Genomic DNA, 21273 nt, shown 5'->3' on the forward strand with positions numbered 1-21273 from the left:
CTCATCCTTACTGTTACCGTAGAAGGAAGATAAGCTGATTTATACCTATTTCATCTTATGTTGAAGAGAGTAGAGAGAATATGCCATTCTCATCTGTCTCTCATTTGTCCATAGGATTGTACAACAGTTAAATCCCATTAAGTTGGCAGTTGCTTCTGTCTAGTTTGTGATTTGATCTGTGCACAATTGCCGCATGGATTGATGTTGTTCTGTATATAACACTATCTTTGAGTCTCTTGTCCTGGTTATGCGGGAGACTCAATTGAGCACCTTTGCCCCATTTTAGTGGGGGTGGCTTGACTATCTAGCCGTTGGGCTCATGGGCCAATATAAATGTTATCTTTAGCATCATTTGTAAATCTCGATTGTAAGTGAAAGCATCTTCTATAAGCATTATGAAAGCATTTAGATAAATGTTATCTTTAGGATATGTAAACATCATGAGAACATTTATAAGGCATTTGTACATCTTAGACATTCAAAACTGTATGTGTTGATATAAGACATGGAGGACACACTATTGTGTGAGTGTAGCTGAAGGCTACATTCTTGAAGTGTTCACGGTGTTTGGAGACATGGCTATAGTCGTTATCTCGAGTCATTGCTTCTAATTTCTCCTCCTACCCTGGTCTTCAGAAGTTATGGAACTTGGGCTAGAGTCTCCTCATTTGTCATCACTACTACTCTCTGAATGGCTATCTTCCCTCTTAGATCAATCATTCAGGATGATCTTATTACATATATAACGGGGCAACTTGAGAGTACACCTCGACTATTTTACTTTCCATCAGCATTGGTAACGGCATAATGCTGTTCACCAAGAGTTATCATGTGGGCAGAAGTCACTTAGCGTTTGTACTAACAATATAGACATAAAAAAGGAAAGATCCTTATATTAAATCTTCTGTTTTGTGTTTAATATTTGGGGGTTTTCATTTTCTGTTGCTCTGTGTATACTTAAGTATGAAACCTTCACTCAAGATATGCACTTAACATGTGAAGATATTTTGAATTAGAGTTGTAAAGCAGAATTAGATGGAATAGGCCTTGAGGCTTGTACCAAAAACTACTTAGTACAATTGCAGTACAACAGAAATAAGGGTAGTACATTAGAGTACCCTACAAGAAGCATAAATATATATATGAGTTTGCATTTCCTAATGTTTATGGCTTATTCTATGTCAATGCATGAAACATCAAATTTGTGGATCTTTGCAGGTTAGTCCTCTCTTCATGTAAAGACTCCATATTAAATAATGTAGTTGTCTCCATCTTTAGGTCAGAAGTTTGAATCGTTGAAGCAATCATTAGTGCTTACATTAGGGTAGTGTTGCTTATATGCATCACACCCTTTCTTTTGCTAACACGAGATATTTTGTGTTCATAGTGTTTAAGGATTTTTAGATTAATCGAGGGGAAAATACAAGTAATGTACTACTCCATAATCGATAAATTTACACTTATACTGTAGATATTTTTACTTACTAGTGTGTACAAGTTAAGTTATATTTGTTTTTGTATACGAGGTTATATTTGTTTTGAAATATCTCCTTTTGTGAGCTATGGTTAAGTTAATCGTGTCTCATTCCATACCACACAATAACCGATAATGACATTGAATATTTTCCATTAACATAATTAAACTTCTTTTAACTATAGATATATAATTCAAGTCGAAAACGCATCTTAAACCTATCAAAAATTACATGTCCGCTTCTCTCAAAGGGAAAAAAATAAAGAATTGTGACCTTCTATAGAGCCACATAATGGAAAATCTACGTATTGAAATTTTTATTTTCAGTCTTGTACTAGTTTAAACTTTTTGTGATTCAATATAATTGTAGCCCTTCAATTTCCATCTTTAGATAAACATATACACGTCATAGGATATATAATCCATATCAACCAATAGCATTCTTTCACAGCAGATAACTGTCCATCCTTTGATCACAGTATACACCACTCATTTATACAAAGAATCAACCTCTTCCTTCACTACTCTATCCACAACCTCACATATTAAAACCCCATCAACCCCTACTCCCCTTTTCTTGATTCCAAATTTTCAATCACAAAAGCAACAACAACAACAATCATATCTATTAACAAAATGGCCACTGTTACCTCTGCTGCTGTTGCTATTCCATCTTTCACTGGCCTCAAGGCTGGTGGTGCTTCCTCATCTTCCAGAGTTAGCACCGCTGCATCCGCCAAGGTGGCAGCTGCCCCAGCTGCCAGATTGACCGTGAAGGCGTCTTTGAAAGATGTTGGTGCTGTTGTTGCTGCCACCGCTGTTAGCGCGATGCTTGCTAGCAATGCCATGGCACTTGATGTGTTGCTTGGTGGTGATGATGGGAGTCTTGCTTTTATTCCTGGAAACTTCAGCGTTAGCGCTGGTGAGAAAATTACATTCAAGAACAATGCAGGGTTCCCACACAACGTCGTATTCGATGAGGATGAAATCCCAGCTGGTGTAGATGCAAGTAAGATTTCCATGGCTGAAGAGGATCTTCTGAATGCAGCAGGAGAGACATACAGTGTCACTTTGAGTGAGAAAGGAACTTACACTTTCTACTGTGCACCTCACCAGGGAGCTGGAATGGTTGGCAAAGTTACTGTTAACTAATTTTCTCACCTCTCTGTTATGTAAAAGTTGATTTGAGTTCCCATCAATTTCAACATTTTCCTTTTAGTATTGCCCTTCTCTTTTTGAGGTGTAATGAAAACTCAGGAAATTAAAGTTGCATATTTATCCATGTAATGTCATTTTGTGATTAGTACCACCTTTTTTGGACTGTAATATTGCTTTTGTAACATCAAAAAGTTCAACCTTTCTCCTGATGGTAAACAACATACCGTTTAAGTTGCTCAGACTCTTCAAAAATGTTGCCAAATCATCCAAAAGTAGAGCCTTTTTGGAGAATCTGAGCAACATAGTATCTCCTAACCTGTATGAACTAGCCCGTGTTCACAGGAAATATGATCACAGCAATGAAACCAAAGAATAAAAATATCTTTCTCATAGTAGAATAGAATTATAGAAGAGACAGAAATTAGATAACAACAAATGGCCGAAAATTTTCACTCTGCATCTGTTGAAATTATGTATCTTTAAAGTTAACTGTACATTTGGAGAGATTATTGAGATCATCATGAGCAAGATATTTATTACATGATTAATACAACAAAAAATGGTATAACATTAGTGAACACGATGCACAACTTCGACAGCAACCAAGATGATATAGTTCTTGCTCACTGAGTTGGAATTCTGATAATTATTCTCACCAATTCTATAAGAAATTGGTTTAATTTACAGGCATTACAAAACCGGAAGACGGGAAGAGTTATGTGGTTAAAGCATCAGGAAGATTGGTTCGAGCTCCTAGTATTTTACCACCAACATCAGGAAAATATTCATGACCAGGCAAGGAACTTACTTTCCCATCAGTACCTACTTGGACTGGATACTTGAGAAGATGACCTTGTAAAGGTTTGAATTCGTCAGCTGTAAATCTATTCCAGTTATCTTCAGCAACCTCATTTACATGCTTCACGCAGTTCAAACTTTCTGGCTTTGTGAAGATATCGTCTAACTTGCCCATGTGCTCTGCCCATAGAGACATTCTATAACCATATACCTGCAGCCAAAGGCGGATCCAGAATTGAAATGTGATTTCAGCATTTAGGTGTTTAGAAGGTAATATTTATTGCAATGTTACTGATTTTTTTTCACATCAATATCTAAGTTCAGTGTTGAAAATACTGATTTCAGTTCAACACATCAAATAGAAGATCTATCCGCCTCTTCATGTAGTTGTAGTTGTCAAGAAGATCCTTTTATAGACAGGGTAGCATGATTAACAAAAATTTTCCTGCTATTGATTAAGATTTGATAGTTTTGATCAAATGAAAATGTTCTAGTTTGCTTTATTAGGGGAAGGAGATTCACAGACCTGGCCATGTGGATGCCTTTTCTTCATAGCCCAAGTGTGATGAGGTTGATATGCACCCATAGCTATCTCTGTGTCTCTTGAACCAGCCATAGATCTTTGGTTAATATTGGCAGATCCTAAAATGACATACTCATCATCCACTATCATCCCCTTGGCATGTACATAAATCATAAACCGTCCAAATTTCTGTGAAGCTGAAATCTGATGGCAGTTTCATGGCAAAATTAGTCCTCATCATTATGTGCACTTACAAGTCTATCTATAACAACAACAACAACACAGCCTTACCCCTAACTTGTGAAGGTAGAGAGGCTCTTTCCGGTAGATCCTCGGCTCAAGTAAGAAAAGGATATACAAGGATATCTATAATGAAATAGTGTAGGATTTTCAAAAGATTCATACAACCATATCTGAATCTTTTGTGATTTCTTTTGTAAATCACACCAATTTGGTGTACTTCTATCATATTTAACATACAAAAGAAAAAATAGATCCAAATACGACTGCGCTACTCTATTAGTTCTTCGGAAATATTTAAGAGGCAGTTCCTATAACTTGTCAAGTGTTGTTAAAGATATTCTCTTGGTTTATAATGTAGTACAGATGACTTGATGTGTACGCAGCCAATGTCATGAATTGATCAAATTACAGAGAAGTAAATCTAGTTCCAATGTTCCATTCACTAGTTAGAATACTTTTATTTCTTTTAATCCAGAAAACTAGCATAGATACTTGTGCGTACAGAGTATATAAAGTGACAAGCACGTTTCTAACTTTTGCTTAAAAGATTGTTTCAATGATCAGAAATTCACAGTCAAGCACATATGTAGCCGAACTGAAGGAAAAGAGGGTATCCTTAAGTATATCGAAGCACACTTAATTCCAAAAAACATCAGGTAGATTTTAAAGCATTGTTTAGCGAAAGGGTGGCATAACAATTAGCAGATATAATGAGAATAAAGATTCCTACCAAATCGCCATTTGAAGCATAGTTAGACTTTGATTCTCCACGTAATTCTTCTCGATTACCCAGACAATAGAAGTTTAAGTAGTCAGAAAGATGTACATCTTGAAGTTGAGAAGATTTTAGCTCTTGAGCGATGATTCCATACATCATTTTCATAGTTTGCCTCTGCAAGAGAAACACAATAATGAGAATAGCAGCAAAAGAGATAGTCTCTTAGTAACTGAGAATAATCTTTGATAGGCATATCACCCGTTGCTGGCATCAAACTACAACAAACTCAACATATTAAACGAAGTAAAACTGAAGTACAAGAACTATAATGGAATTGTCAGTAGCCTTCAGCAACAAAAAGGGCTTTTTCTTTTCTTTTTTGGAAATGGCAATAGAACTAAGAAAGTGTTGATCACATCCAAAAGAGAAGAAAAAACAGAGAAACAACTAAAAGAGGAGGAGCACCAAACTTAAAGGAGGACCTCTACAAGTAGATATAAACTCAAAATATTCAATTATCCACCAAACTAATTAGATTATCACATTTCGCTCACTTATCCCCGTGTTAGGGGCAAGAAATACCAAATCATGCACTGTAATCTGAAAAGTTGGACAATGTGTATCACTCTTTCGGTCAAATAAGTTAAATCACATTCTTATTTTATTGATTACAATACTCAAGAAGTACACACAATGCTGACATTTAAAGAATAGTATGCTGCATAACCTGCCAATACAGAATTTCTTGCACTGAGGCAGAAGTGGGGACTCCCTCGGGCCACATTGGAATGACAATATAAACAGCAAATCGCTCTTTTGCCCGAATTTTGCTGGCTATTTTTAATGCAAGCTCCATGGGAATTAAATTATCAGCACCTAAAGTACAAGCAAACACTTGTGAGGGAACAAAAAAAGATGGAGCCAAAAAGAGTTGCACACAGAACCAAGGAAACCGCTCTTCACTGGCATAGTCTAGGTGACCAAACAGCCTCATTAAGGTACAACTCCTTGAGTAGAGATGATTCATGTTTTTCTAATATGATTCATGTTAATGGATATTATTGGGTGAAAAAACAATAGGCATGCAATGATGAATTTCGACTCATAGTATGTCTTTAACACTTTGTTTGGTTAAAATGTAGGGGAAAGAAGGGAAAAGAAGTGGATTACCATTGTTCACTTAAAAGGGGTTATTCTCCATATTAAGTTTAAATGAATGTACAAGTAAAAGTCTTGACTAATCCTCTGGTACCTCACCAGCACAAGTACCAACTAACTCTATCCACCAATGCGTAAACAAATGGGAAGAAATCACCTATCTTTTTATGAAGAGGGGGATTTGAATCATGAGGGTAATTTAACTATTTGTAATCAAAATCACAATATTTCTCTCCAAAACTGAAGGCATCACAACTTGTAGAAGGGTACCATGGCCTACAAATTTACTTTACCCTGTTATTTTTTCATATGATTAAACAAGGTAAATGATCCTTCCAATCCATCGTATTCACCTTCCACCTAACCCTCCTCTTTAACCCAACCAAACATAAAATGAGAAAAAACTCCATTAGTCAGAGACATTGGATTTGTATTATATCTCAAGGCACTTATGGTTCTTTCTTTCCTTTGACAATCCAAAAGCACAGAAGAAGATAAATGATGCTAAATTAGATTAGGAACAACAATCATTCCGAATAAAGATGATAAACCTGCTTCTTTGTATGAAGGCCAAGCATATGATGACCCAAGGAAATATTGATTTTCAATATAGATAAAATGCTGTGCCTGTCTAATTGCTTGAATATATGCCATCTGGATGCTTCTATCAATCACCAAATTTTTTGCACAGACAAGGTTCTGCAATGAAAAATGTCAAGGACCTTTTAGAAAGTTAAGCAAATTCAAAACCAATGTTATATAAAGATGGCATGTGACATTCAACTTTCAGTATGGACTTCAAGAAACAAGAAGCTACGAAAGTATGCACCTGTGATTCAGCCAAAAGAACATCTTTTGGAAATCCTTTCAAGGACCCTGAGTCAATAGATCGAAAGACCTGTAAGCATTCAAACAACATAGTGTTAGCTGTAACTTAGTTAAATCTAATCAATGACTCAATATTTTCCTTTGTGAAGAAAAACGTTAGTTCCTACGAACCTGAACATGCCAGTTTTCAGGATCGTCTTCCTTGGAAACCCACAAAGATTGGTCATCATTTGGAACAGAGGAGGAAGGACTTGTAATCCAAGAAATTCTTTCTATTTTGATCAAAGCATCGTCGTGCCAATGAGATATCTTTTTCAAACGTCTTCCAAACTCTGACCATTTTGTGGCTTTTCTCCACCGCTGCTCAAAGTTTGTGAGTACATCATATGCGGCAGGTCCTTCGATCTTGCAATGCAAATCATGCCATGGCTGTCTAGGCGCCTTGGTTCCTGCCTATCGAAAAGACAAAATTATATCTCTGCCAGGAAAATCCCAAAACATCAGTCGGGGAAAAAAAACTTGGCACCAGGTCAATACATGAGGGTCGGATAGAGAGGAACAACATTAGTTCAGAGAACAAGTGTGTCATCATTTTTATAGGCTTGCAAGAGAAAAAGATAACTGAAAACTAAAATATCAACTGCCTAAAAAAAACAGATTTTTTGAATTGCCTATATGTTATATTTTGGCAGGTTGAGATTACTAAAAGAATGTATGCTCAGGTGTTATATATTTCCCATCACAGAGGTCTAGACCAACAATAAACAATACTCACACTAAATGTTGGATTATGATAATCATCCTTGAAGACTGTGTCAAGATCACGGAATAATCTATGCTCAGGTGTATCATAACGCCCGTCACAGAGGTCTAGACCGCCAATGAAAGCTGAAACCTTTCGGTTATTACCACTGGCTTGTGTGTCCACAATCACACACTTCTGATGGTGCGTATAAAGGGTTCCAACCACCTGGATATCATATAAACAGAAATGTAAGTTATCTGGATGGTTTAAATGAAAAGGAACTTGTATAGTTTGTCAGGTCTTTGGAGGGAGCGATCTTATGCAAGATCATAGAAAGGTGATTATATGTCTAAATGGTGAGGAGGCACACCTGTTGCATAGGACACAAGTATTTTCACAGAAATAATGTAAAACACATACACAAGCACATCTTACAAGTGATTGATATATAGGTTGAATATTTATGTCTATGCTTTTCTTCGTTACATTTTAAAGTAAATTTTTGAAAAAGTTTAATTACTTTTTCCATGTAGGTCTCTCTACATCTCCTATCTCAGATAAGGAATGAAAATTTTCTTATTGTAGGTCTTAGATATGATACCATGGACAAAGAGGCAGCAGTTTGCCACAAAGATCAATAATTTTGAGTTTTCAGGCATGAAAATTGTCCCTTGAACTTAAAAGCCAGAAATCATCCATAATCAGACTATCATCTACTCAAGGAAAACGAAATATTGGTATGGTATGAAGCATGCCTGTTGCTTGAAAATGCTTAGCTTACTGCTCGCGTAACGAGGTGCCAGCACACAGTTGACAGATGAGTGCTTAAAAAATTTCCGAGTTTCTTCATCATGAGTTTGCATCACTCCATCCTGCGCAATTTGGTGCTTATTGAATCAGAAGTACAGTGTCAAAAGACTATCAACTACACGAAAATTGCTAAAAGAATAATAAATGCAATTAAGTTAAGATCTTACACAACTAATTCAAATATTAAGAAAAGCAAGGCATTGTAGATGCGCAGGGGTAGGTCACATGAAAGGCTACAGAGCCCCACAGTCTGAGATTCAGTTATGGCCCTTGAAAGGCCCCATTCAGCTGCCATAGATCATTCGTCAAAGTATATATTCTCGAGAGGCTTTTAAAAACTTTTTTTGAAACAAGCACCAGTAATCTTCTAGCTATAAAAGATTCTACCTTTACAATCCACTCATTCCATGAGGTAGACTACCACCTAACAAACTTCAAACACAGTTTGACATCATATTAAGCTGGTACTGCACACAGAAACAGGAAAGCTCAACAAAATGATTATTGAGGTCTCTTACAGAACAGGCTATGGGGATAGACTTAAGAAGAGCTTTATATGCGCTCAAGGAAGGTGTCCAGTAATACCATCAAGTTTCAAAGGTGCATGAGGGTAACAAGTGTCCTCCGTAGAACAATTCTTGTTGAAGGCATAAAGGTAGTGCCAAAAATATCGAGAAGTGTAAGCTTAGGGAAAATCAGGCCCTCCAACGGATGAAGCCAAGCACCTATAAAGTTGGTACTGCTTCATGAACTCACAATACACGATGTGTCAATCTTCATAAGCCTCTAGACCTTTGACCTATATCATAGTCCATTACTCCACTTAACAACTTCCAAAATGGGAAATCACGGTATTTCCCTCTTTTTCTGGTTGGTTTAAAAAGCAAAAATAAAGTTATAATTGGCATGTACTTTTGCAGAGCCCTGGACCTAGCATAGTTATCAGCTGCAATGAAAGAATTCATTTGTTCATCCATCTATGATACCAAGAAAAGATCAGGATTTTAAAGTTTCCATGTTAGGAGAGGAAAGATACAGCCTAAATTTTTTTTTCCCCAAAATGAATAGGAACAAAGATTCAAAAAGGGAAAAGGGTGAGAGAGAATTCTATCACTGTACAATCTAAATGATCCCAACAAACATATAAAGTTCCAAAAAGGAAAGCATATTAAAGTAGATTATTATAATGTGCCTCACCAACTAGTCTAATGCTATATAATACCAAGTTGCACAATCTATTAATCAAATTGAAAATCATCACCATAAGATTATCCATAAAGGAGCAAATATCATACCGTTTGAATGAAGAACTTGCTGTGAGAAGTCTTATCATCCCAAACCAACAGCAATACCCTCACACCTTCCTCCGATTTGTACTTAAGCAACTCTCCAAGTGTCAAATCTCCGCCGCTTGGCAACGGCTTACTTGGCTCCCTAACCAGCTTCACCTTGTGAAAAATTGACCACCCTACCACGTACACCAAATGATGTGCCTCCAATATCGCATGACATATATCTTCCCAACACTTGCTATGCTCGAATATCTTGTCATCATCCAATTTAATCTCCGGTAACATTCCGTCAGGCACGTGCGCGTCCTGATACAGAGTAACAGATCCTCCGTGCCTCGCTGGGAAATAACTCGCTTTCAGGCCGCAATCTTCTGATACACCGCCGTTATACGCCGGATTACCATCACAATGGATGAATTTCATTTGCAGCCGAATCGCACAATCAGGCTTCGGAGGTTTTCCATAAGGTCCAATTATAGGAAACCAATCATCAATTAGCTCACCGGACTTGATCTTCTCAGCCGGCACGGTAGCAACGCCGATATAATCCGCACCGAAAACATCATTATCCTTAACCTGAAACTCTACAACTGAAACAGGATGAGCAAGCGGGATTTTAAAATGCTCATTCCAAACAGGATCCTGACAATTCGATATCACGCGCGTACGCGCCACAGTAGCGCCGGTTAAACAAACCGTAACATACGGATCACTAGTGATGATTTTCCGGTGATGACCTTTCCTTCTCCGGCGAGTAAACGGTTTCCGACAGATATCTAAAGCTGTAAAGCATCGACTGAGACGTTCGGTTACCAAATCCATGTTAGGTAACCTTCGAGCTTCTATAATCTTCAAATCAAAGTCTCCATGAAGATATACCACATTTTCACAATTCTCATCCGCCATTGATATATATATACACAAATTTACCCACACAAAAAATGAGGCAATGTGATATATAAAAAGTTGAAAGGTGAATCGTGTAACCGCCGGCTATGGCGGAGTTTTTAACCGACGGGAAGGAAAAAAATGAACAAAAATTGGTGTCTCCGCCGTAGCCAACGGTGGTGGGAAAAAGTAGAAAGGTGGTGGTTAGAAGAAACTGAAAATCAGCAAATTAATACATTGTGAGAGAAATGGGGCACACGTTCGAAGCGTTGGACTTCGAAGTTTACAATAAATAGTATTACACGTGGCTATTTTCCGTGTTCAATGCTAAGTTTGGTCAAATTGCCCCCAAAATTCTTATTTTTGTTTCGAATGATTAAATTCCAAAAATGTCCTTTACTAGATATTTCTTCGATCCATTTTAGTCATCGTGTTTATGTAATTGATCTAAAATAATGGATATGATGCCCATCAAAATTAAAAAAGATGAATACGTCAAATTCAAAATTTCTTGTATTTTAATTATCGTATTTATGTAATTGATCTAACATAATGGTTAGGATGCCTATCAAAATTAGAAAAGATGAATACGTCTATTTATAGTTTCTTGCATTTTAATTATCGTGTTTATGTAATTGAGCCAAAATAATGGATAGGGTGTTTATTGAAATAAAAAAAGATGAATAAGTCCAATTTAAAGATTCTTGCAATTTTAGATGTAGTTAATTGTTATTTTTAAGAATCGGAAGATATAATAAATTGATAATTGTAATTTTTATCCCTGCTAAATAAATATGAAGAAAAAAGTAAATAATATTAATAAAATCAAGAATAATTAGATTATTTTTAGTTAATATTTTCTTAAAATGTGAAGAAAATATGATAAATAAAATGGACATAGGGAATAAATAAACCAATAGATTTCGAAAGTTTTCATTTATGCATTTACTTTTGTTATGCCTTTTGCATATAATCCAAACAAATGTTCCTCTCTTTAGCCATGGCCATACCAAAACAAATTATAGAACACAAGCAAATTTTTTTGAGGCCACATCAAAACAAATTATAGAACACAAGAAATTTTTTTGAGACAAATTAATGTTTCTTAAATTATATATCAATGTTCAATTTTGAAATGTTTTAAAATAGGTATATTATTTAGACAAATTAATGTTTCTAAAAATTAATGTTCTTTTTTGAATAATAGTATCACACTATTAATGTTTCTTAAATTACTACTCTCTCAACAATAGTTGTTCACTTTATTATTTTGGATGTCCAACAATATTTGTCCAATTTATGAAATCAATGATGATTTTATACTTAGTTCCTAATTTATCGTTATCATTAATTGTAGCTATTTCTCTATTACATTTTCAAACATTATATTTATTACATTCAAAGGGTGATATAGTAAAATTACCCTCCTTCTATTTATAGTTTCTTAAGAAGTGTGCAAAATCAATAGTTGATAAGTATTGTTAGACATAATAATATATAATTTTCTCACAAATTAATCTGTATATTCTTTTTACAAGCATTTAGTTTCACGAACAATCTTTATATATATATATAGGGAAGTGCTAAATGATCAGAAAATTTAAAAACTATAACATTTTAAAAATTTTAAAATAAACTGATTTTTTTTTTTCATTTTTTAGTTAAAATATATTAAAGTTAAAAGGGTAAAATGTTTTAAAAAGTAAAATAATATAGATAAAATATCATTCTGGCCAAAAAGATTTTTTCATATATATATATATATAAAGATTATTTGATACTCTCTAGTTCCAACAAAACAACAACAACTTTGTTTTCTATTTATCCAATTCCAAGATAACTTGTTTTTGAATGTTGTGCACAAATTAACACTTATGTGGTCAATCGGTTAATTGTCATTACTTAATTTATAAATTAAGCAAGTTAATCCTCGCAAGTCACGAAACGACCAAAACAAGGCGTCCAATATTTCTTTTTACTATATACTAATGTCGTATTTGTTTATGAAAAGAAGTCTTGAAACAACGATAAATTATTTGTATGTGATTTATAGATTACGAGTTTGAGTTGTGAAAGAAGTTACTAACGCTGAATAATTTATATCACACTCCTTAAAATGCGATTCTTTCCCATGCATGATTGTGGGATTCTTTGTGCATCAGACTGTTTTGCCCTTTTTTATTATATTTGCTTCTACTTTCTATTGTTTTTTTGGGTAGTAATTTCTATTGTTACCAAATGGATATTTATTCATAATAACTCATCGTGGGTTGAACTCAATACATAACAAAACCGTTTCTCATCCGCTTTAAAAAAAAAGATTAAGTTTACATATTATTACCTAAAAGAATAATGTGAATTAGAATAATAATACCTCACAAAGAAGGTAGATGAATTGCTTAGCCAAGACTATCTCGACCTTAGCCTTCTTTTCTATTTAGAGTCCCCTTGTCCTCTCAACTCATATTTCCCACGTAGTTCGTCGGTTAAACCAACGATTCTCTTCTCAAAGTCAAAGCAATGGTTCAAAATACATAAGTTTAATTATCTAATTGACTAGACTATGTCAGACTTAGAATAATTGAAAACAAATTCTTCCTTCTCTTGATCCCCACCCACCTTCTGTAGAGGCGAGTCAATGAATTTTATATATTCATGTCACTTCATACGGCCCCATTTCATTGATTTCACTATTAAAGATTAGATAGAGAATTTTTCAAATCATAAATTATGTGGAACCACATTTATTTTTATATCGATATTAATTAAATCTATCATCTAGTACACACGGATAGAATCACATTTTTCAGAAAAGAACAGTTACACCTACTCACTAAACATTATACTTCATCAATTCCTACAAATAAAGATTTATATATATTTAAAATATCATATTCAAGTAAAAGAAATTATTGAAGTTGTTAACGAATAACGAATGAAAAATCAAAAAATAAATAATAAATAGTATTATCAAGGAGAATTAAGGAAACATGTTCCATTCAAAGATATTCTACGACATTCATGATGTTTAGATAAATTACAAATATTTCATGAAAAATAAAAGAAATAGTGGATCATATATACTAAAGAACCTTCAATATATCTACTTGGATTATCATACATTTCTATACATTCTTAATATCCTATTAGCAAAAGCCTCAAGTAACTAAAATTTTGGCATCAAAGTACTAATTGCATGAGACTATATACTATATACAATCAATTTACTCCAATCATGGCTATGGGCTATGGCTCTGCTAAGTTTGAATCATTTACACTCCAATTGGTTACATTTTCATCAGGCTTTATCATAAGACTCTGAATGAAGGCTAGCATCTGCGATATAATTGAATCATATAATATAAGTAACTGCAACATAGTTTTAAAAAAAAATTGAATTATGAATTATGAGAAAGTGCTTACTGATGCAAATGCAGCACAAGCTAAACCGAATCCTGGGTAATGGAACGGGGCATTTTGCGATAGAAATAAAGCTGGAATGAAACGATATTATCAGATTAAGTTGACCTAAGTTCGAAAAATGTAACAACAGAGATTGACAGAACAAAAGAAAGAGGGCTTATTTAGTTACCTGTTAAAGGACTAAAAATTAGTGGAGAAACTACACTTGCAAATGAACATATGCCTGTGATGCATCCCTGGACTTTTCCCTAAAACGGAAAATTAAAGTAAAATTAGTTGTTGTCAGAGGCGGCTCAATAAAATTAGTGGCCTAAAGCTAAACCGAACAAGCTTAGTAGTGATTGTTGAATATGTACCTGCTCATTTGGCCCAATTTGCTTAGATGCAATGCTCTTTAACTGTATTTAAGTATAAACCTTTTTGTCAATTTTTGATGTTTATAACTAATGAACAAGAGATGGATTATATTCAAATGAACTTACACATGGCATTGCAAAAATAGACAAAACTGAGATCATAGCACTAGCATAAGGGACCTGCATGAATTTAACTTTTTAGAAACACCTCACTCATATAAAAGCCAATGGAGCATGAAGGAGAGAAAGCCATGTTGCTCGGATCCTTCAAAAATGTTGTAACACTCATGTCAGATTCTCCGAAAATGAAGGATCTGACATGAGTGCGACTGTATTTTTGAAGAAACCGAACAACATAGGAGTAGTAGAGAGGTGAGGGACGTACCCAAGAGGACCAAGCAATGCTGTAAAGCAACATCTGCAATTGAATTTGGAGACAACATCAGTAAAACAAAGTTTCTGAATAGCTTAAAAGCATGTACTCCCTCCGTTTCAATTTGTTTGTCTTACTTTCCTTTTTTGACAACTTTAAATTCTAACTTTCTACCTGACATGTTCAATACCACAAGATTAAAGAACATTTTAATACATTCTACAAATCTTTAGTTTAAGACGACTAGATTCAAAAGGCTTCTTTACTTTTTTAAATTTCATGTCAAGTCAAAACCAGACAAATAAATTGAAACGGAGGGGCTATGTAGTTAAGTCTATATAGATAAATTTGTTTTGTACATGAAGACAACTGAAGAAGAGGCCAATAGAAAGCAACTTCTCTTCTCCAAAAGCAGGAGCTAATATGGGCATGAGAAGTAGCTGCAATAGCACAAAAAGAAATCAGAATATTTTTTAAACTAATTAAACATCAGAGAAAAATGAATATATACTAAATAAAAATGACAATAAAATAAAATAAAATCAAGTTACCTGTGATATAGATCCTGCTATCCCAGAAATTATCAACAAATCAGCAAATTGATTTTTGTTAAAGTGAAATTGTGCCTTCAAGAAATACTGCATAGATTTTGATAAAAATCAACTTGTCATTCAAGTTCAAAAATCCATATAGAAAGAGTGTCGATGTTCCAAAAAGAATGACATATGTCTATGTTTGCAGACTTTTTAAATTTTAAATTACTCATTTTACCCTTAACGACACGTCATTAGTACCATATAGACCACAAGTTATATACAAGTGTACTTTCTCTATGTGTCTAATGTCTTTCTTTTCTCTCCAAACTTTGTATCAACTAAAACGTCATCATATAAAATGAAATGAAAGGAGTATAATATGATACGATATCAAACTTACAAGTAAAGAAGCCTCAAGGCCAACTTGTGCAACATTGACAAAGAATGAAACAATAGCTGCTTGTAAAAATGTCGAGCTGCAAAGTCCATTCAAAATGACTATAAATTTCAAATCCTAAATTCATCTCTGATCGACTCATTGATTGATAAAAAAAAATTTGAGATAAGTCTTAATCTAACCTGGTCTTCAACAAACAGAGCATATCACTGAAAGAAGGCAATGTCTTGAAAAATTGGAATCCTTTCTTTGGAGCTTTTTCCAATAGACAACTAGTCTCTGATTTTTTCGAGCAAATGTTACCTTTCGTTATCGATTCAGGGAGGAACATCTTCATGTATACTAAAGCTATCACTGCCATTGCTGCAGCAACCTACACACATGTAACAATCGATTAACAACAATGTAATAAAAATTAAACGATCAGTATATATAACTTAAATCATACTAGTTGAAAATATCGCGTACTTGGAAAGTGGAAGCAGTGGATAGGAAGCGAGCAGAGAGGTTTCCACAGACAAAAGCAGAGGAAGCAATTCCTGAGAGGACTCCAAAAACAGAGGCACGACGACTTTCTGGAACATTATCAGCCTGAAATGAACAAAAAATCGCGTAATTTTAGTATATCAAACTAGTACTATTTGATCTAAAAAAAAAAATTCGATAACAAAATTCATGTTTTAAAGTGTGAGAATTACCACATAGGCAAGAGCAAGACATTGAACACTTCCTTCACAAATCATGGCAATGAGTGTTCTCAGCACGTAGTAAGCGTAAAAATAGTATCGTGTCCTGCTATATGCCAGTATGGCTAGGGCCATTTCAATAACAAGTCGTTCGTTAGTACATATAACTTAAACTCTGTATTTAACGCTCGATTTAAGAAAATACGAAATATAATAATTAGATTAAGTTAAACTGAATAAGAAAATGTAGAGATTACCTAAAGGGAAGATGGAAAGAGTCATTGGAAGAGTAAGCATGAGTTTTCTCCCATATGTGTCTGACAAATTCCCCAACACTGGCATCATCACTAATGATCCCAAACCTACTATCTGAAATGTTGTGAAAAAAACCATGCCCAAAAATATTCATCAGAGATTTCGAGTTTGCGTTTCTAAAATTTGTAATATAAAACAAGCCACAAAAAATGGTATGAAATAGGATGTTTGAAGTTATGTTACTAAATTATATAAAAAATGTGTGGTTTTTCTGGAACTGATTAAAAAAAGAGTGTCACATAAATTGAACCAAATGAATAAATTTTTTTGGTGAATATCATCTTGTTTTCAATATTAAGCCTTAGTAATGAATTCAAATTAGTCGAGCAACTAATTTCAATTAGTCCCCCAAAAAAGTGCCAAAATCCATTGGAAATAAAATATAAATAAGAAAGTAAAAATACATTTAAAAAAGAGAGTAAAAGGTCGTTTGATAGGGAACAAGTTATCTTGGGATAATTAATCTCGAAATAACTTATTCCGTCATAAGTTATTCTGTTATGTATATGAGATAACTTATCTCATCACTATGACAAATATGAGGGGATAAATAATTGAAGGACTACTTAGTACTTCCAACCAACGTGCGATGAAATAATTCTAATTTTATTTTAAAATTATTATACCTTATATCTTTCCTGAATGACTTTTAAATATATAGTTCAAAGGGAAGCTTAAGAGGGAAGCAGGAAAAATAATAACATGAGCATTGAGCTGACATGAGATCTCTGCTCACTGACAAGTGATAAACTCTAAAAAATATCAGATCAAAAAAGTTAAAAAGGAAGTTTCTTAAAGAGCCAATGAAGAAGAAACTTCTTATACAAAAAAATAGACTATATATTTAACTTTTTTCTTAAAGGAAACTTCCTATATGAACTGGTCCAAAAACGTAAATATATGATCCTTACTGTTTAACTGAAGGTTTACGTTCGAATTTTGGATTAAAAAAAGAGATAAGTGTCAAAAATACACCTAAACTACCCTTTAGGTTAAAGAATGTTTGTTCGTAAATATGCCTTACGCAATGCGAAATCTGAATTAATCAGAACTCAATCGAAGTTTTAATCACCTAATGGAAAAGAAGAGTCATCATCATCGTACTAAGATTCTTTATCTAGCTATCAAATTAAAAGCATTCACTTTACCCTTTTTCTCTTTTTCTTTTACCAACTTTTTTTCATGTTCAATTCAAGTTTTCTCTCTTAAGTTTCATACTCAACATTCATTTTCCTTACTATATTAGTATATTTTATTTAGAGTTTAGCTTTTTTATACCAATAGTGAAACAAATTTAATGTTGTTCGGTTAGCAAAAAGGTATATTTAAGAAATAATCAGAAAAAATAAAACCGATATAACATGTTACAACATGTTAAATTATACTAATAGTATACAAATATCTTGTGTAATAGATATGTAAAAGTTCAAACATTCCTTATATTTTTGTGTTTTTTTCCCCTCAAAATTTTGTGGTGAAACTTACCATCAAACTTACTAGAAACTCTAAAGAGATAGCTTTGATGGTAAGATAAGCAATGAATAAATATTAGTATTGATTTTATGAGATGTATATTACTTAATCATGATAACATATTTTAAAAACGTATATGCATGATGTATGCCTTATTTTTATTAATTTTATATAAATATTCTGTGAATAATTTTTACGTACTCAAATCTTAAAAGTGATTCCCGATGTATAAGTAGAAAGAGTAGATAGTAACAGCCACAACTCACATGGATGATAAAAGCAAATTAGTTGCTACTTTTTTTCCTTGAAATGGTTATACGTATTAGTATGATTTTAACTCCACAAATTAAAGTAATGTTGATAAAAAGGAAAAGGAGATAAAAAAAAACTTTTCTTTTTTCCTTTAGACTAATTCAACTAATCTTAACTTACATCAAATGAGAGAACACTTTCTATTAAGAAATTATCAATATACGAACTTAAAATCTCAAATTATAACATCTAATGAGAGAACACTTTCTATTAAGAAATTATCAATATACGAACATAAAATCTCAAATTATAACTAAGTGTAAAAGAATTTCAACTATTTTCCATCGTGATAAAAGTAGTCATGATGCTATTGCAACATAACCATAAAATATATAGTGAATTTTCTTGACTTTCTCATATGATACATTTTCAAACTTCGGTTCAAAAATTTCATGTTTGAATCCCTCTAAACTCAAACTCTAGCTATCTCAACAAGTCACAAACAAGTTCAATACAATACTACTCAAAACAATGGATCAGGTTGTTACAGAGGATGAAAGATTACCGCTTGTTGAACTCCGGTGAGGTAAATAGCAAGTGAGCATTCATCTTGGCCTGGACAAATGGCTGATAATGTAATATCAATCATAGGTGGAATCACCATGAATGTAGAGAAACAACTCAAAAATACTGTCATGAATAGGTGACTCAAACCACAATATTTCTCCATTGCTTTAACTTTTTTTTCTTTCAAAATCCCAAAAACACACACTGAATTTAAAGAAAATGAAAAGAGCAAAAAGACAATCTTATAAAAAGCAGAAAAAGAAACTAAGACAGAATTTCATAGGAGAAAAAATGTTTCCTCTAAGTTTATGTCTTTTTTTTGCATGACAATTTGGTAAATTATATTTACTCTAGCTAGCAAAAGTATTTATACAGTTTAAAGTAAAGGAAATGAGGTAAAAAAAAAGATATTTTATTATATTAAATAAAAGTTAAGCAAGTAAAAACAGGGGGGAAAAAGAAAAAGTGGTTGTAATATTTGGTTTAAGGGGGGAATATAATGGAACATTAATAATATATACAAAGAGGAGTCATATAAGTCAAAAGAGTAATGAAAGTGCGACGTTGAACTGATGCGTAGCTTGCAAGAGAAACATACGGTAAGAAGTGAAAAATTCACATGTCAGGATCAGTGGCGGATTCATTATTTTCACTAAAATTTACTAAGGAGGTTTGAAAATAAAAATGCAGTGTTTGAGATTTAAACTTAGAAGTGAATCTTAAATTCACTCAATCACTAAATTAATCTCTAATTTTAGATTGAAGAGGTTTAAAATCTATATTTATACTTAATTTAGATTAATCTTTGCAAATGTCGTTGTATCATGAAAGGATAATTTTATGCACAAAGCATCTCGCTTTCACATATAATTTGAAGAAAGTCCACATTTAATGAGGTTGATATAGATAGCCTATCATAATACAAAATTGTTGCTTCAAATTATCTCCTCTCTGTTTTTATTATTATATCTTCAATAGAGATCACTTGATTATTAAAAGGACATTTTCTTTTTATTTTTGCAATAATTATAACATTTACTATTATTATTGTTATCATATACTATCCGTTATATTACTAGGCAAATATTCTTAATTTTTTTCCATTATGAGCAATAATAGCATGACCGATCATTGTGGTCTGTGGATATAATGGTTAGATGACCAAGTTACTATTATTTCTTTTTTCACTTTTCTTTTAAATTTATTAATTTTTTTTTTTTTAAAAGAAAGTAAATACAATGTTTGAACTGCACCTTGATAAAAAAGTATATTTCAAAATTCGAACTCAAAATATCTAATTAAAACAGTCTAGATAAAAAAAGAATTGGTGCATGTGTGGCTTACGCTTTGAAGCGTACAAGCGAGAGGATGAGCAACTCACACTTTAGTGGGCCCCTCTATCTTCGTCATTTTGTTTTGTCTTTTTTTCTTTTTAATTTGGTCCTACTTATTTCTTTACGTACACTAGAAGGTAATTATAATAATATTACGACTTTACTCTTTAATGGAAATTTAAACCTTTCGGTTGAGAGAGTTTAGTTAAATTTGTTCTTTTCTTTATCTAACCTTTTGGATTAATATGGTAATTAAAATCACTAGTTCATTTACAAGTTGAAGTTCAAAAATTGTTTAATAGCTGGTTAGAATTATGCAAATCTTAATTATGTTGATATTAGTTATTTTATCTTCGACCTAACATGAGATAATAGATCAATTTCCTCATAGCTACTACATATATTAATTATGTGAATTTTTAAACTAAGCCAAAAATCATATTCATTTTAGGGAAAATTACGCGGTTAAATAAACTTATACTACTTAATTATTCATCATAGCTATAGTTTGCTATAATTACCACTTGCGACTAACATTATACATTAATTATGTGGGTTGACTTCAAGTTTGTATAATTAGTATTCACCAAAATATACAAATACAGATGTATAATATACAATTATCTAACCGATATACATATATAATTCACTCTCTCCCACTCTCTGTCCTCTCTCGCTCGCCTCTCTCCTCCCTATCCCAATCTCGCTTACCTCTCTCCTCCCTCTCCCAATCTCACTTGCCATATATACAAAAACATATGTATAATATACAATTATCTAACCGATATACTTATACAATTCACCTCTCTCCCACTCTCTGCCCTGTATCGCTCGCCTCTCACCTCCCTCTCCCAATCTCGCTCGTCTCTCTCCTCCCTCTCCTAATCTCGCTTGCCTCTCTCCTCCCTATCCCAATCTCGCTCGCC

General features: G+C 33.3%; 3 protein-coding genes across 3 annotated transcripts; 1 reads left to right on the forward strand and 2 right to left on the reverse strand.

The window, feature by feature from the left end:
- The first annotated feature begins 1199 nt into the window (after positions 1-1199).
- On the forward strand, positions 1200-2800 carry LOC125854409 (plastocyanin). Its single transcript, XM_049533943.1, has one exon. It carries the CDS (start codon positions 2111-2113, stop codon positions 2624-2626), a length of 516 nt encoding a protein of 171 aa, XP_049389900.1. The 5' UTR covers positions 1200-2110; the 3' UTR covers positions 2627-2800.
- Positions 2638-10843, reverse strand: LOC125854369 (phospholipase D delta-like). The gene is made up of 10 exons (XM_049533899.1): positions 9751-10843; positions 8401-8517; positions 7676-7870; positions 7072-7353; positions 6902-6970; positions 6624-6771; positions 5642-5790; positions 4927-5088; positions 3957-4157; positions 2638-3641 (listed from the first exon to the last, which is right to left on the reverse strand). The coding sequence occupies exons 1-10, from the start codon at positions 10651-10653 to the stop codon at positions 3348-3350; spliced, it is 2520 nt and encodes an 839-aa protein (XP_049389856.1). The 5' UTR covers positions 10654-10843; the 3' UTR covers positions 2638-3347.
- Positions 10844-13633: 2790 nt separating this feature from the next.
- Positions 13634-19313, reverse strand: LOC125854382 (uncharacterized). Its single transcript, XM_049533914.1, has 14 exons — positions 19012-19313; positions 16664-16775; positions 16419-16531; positions 16189-16311; positions 15903-16093; positions 15724-15799; positions 15339-15425; positions 15147-15227; positions 14800-14832; positions 14541-14594; positions 14415-14456; positions 14228-14306; positions 14059-14129; positions 13634-13971 (listed from the first exon to the last, which is right to left on the reverse strand). The coding sequence occupies exons 1-14, from the start codon at positions 19174-19176 to the stop codon at positions 13882-13884; spliced, it is 1317 nt and encodes a 438-aa protein (XP_049389871.1). The 5' UTR covers positions 19177-19313; the 3' UTR covers positions 13634-13881.
- Positions 19314-21273: the final 1960 nt, after the last annotated feature.

This window comes from Solanum stenotomum, chromosome 2 (genome assembly GCF_019186545.1).
Source record: "Solanum stenotomum isolate F172 chromosome 2, ASM1918654v1, whole genome shotgun sequence".
NCBI classification, from domain to species: Eukaryota; Viridiplantae; Streptophyta; class Magnoliopsida; order Solanales; family Solanaceae; genus Solanum; species Solanum stenotomum.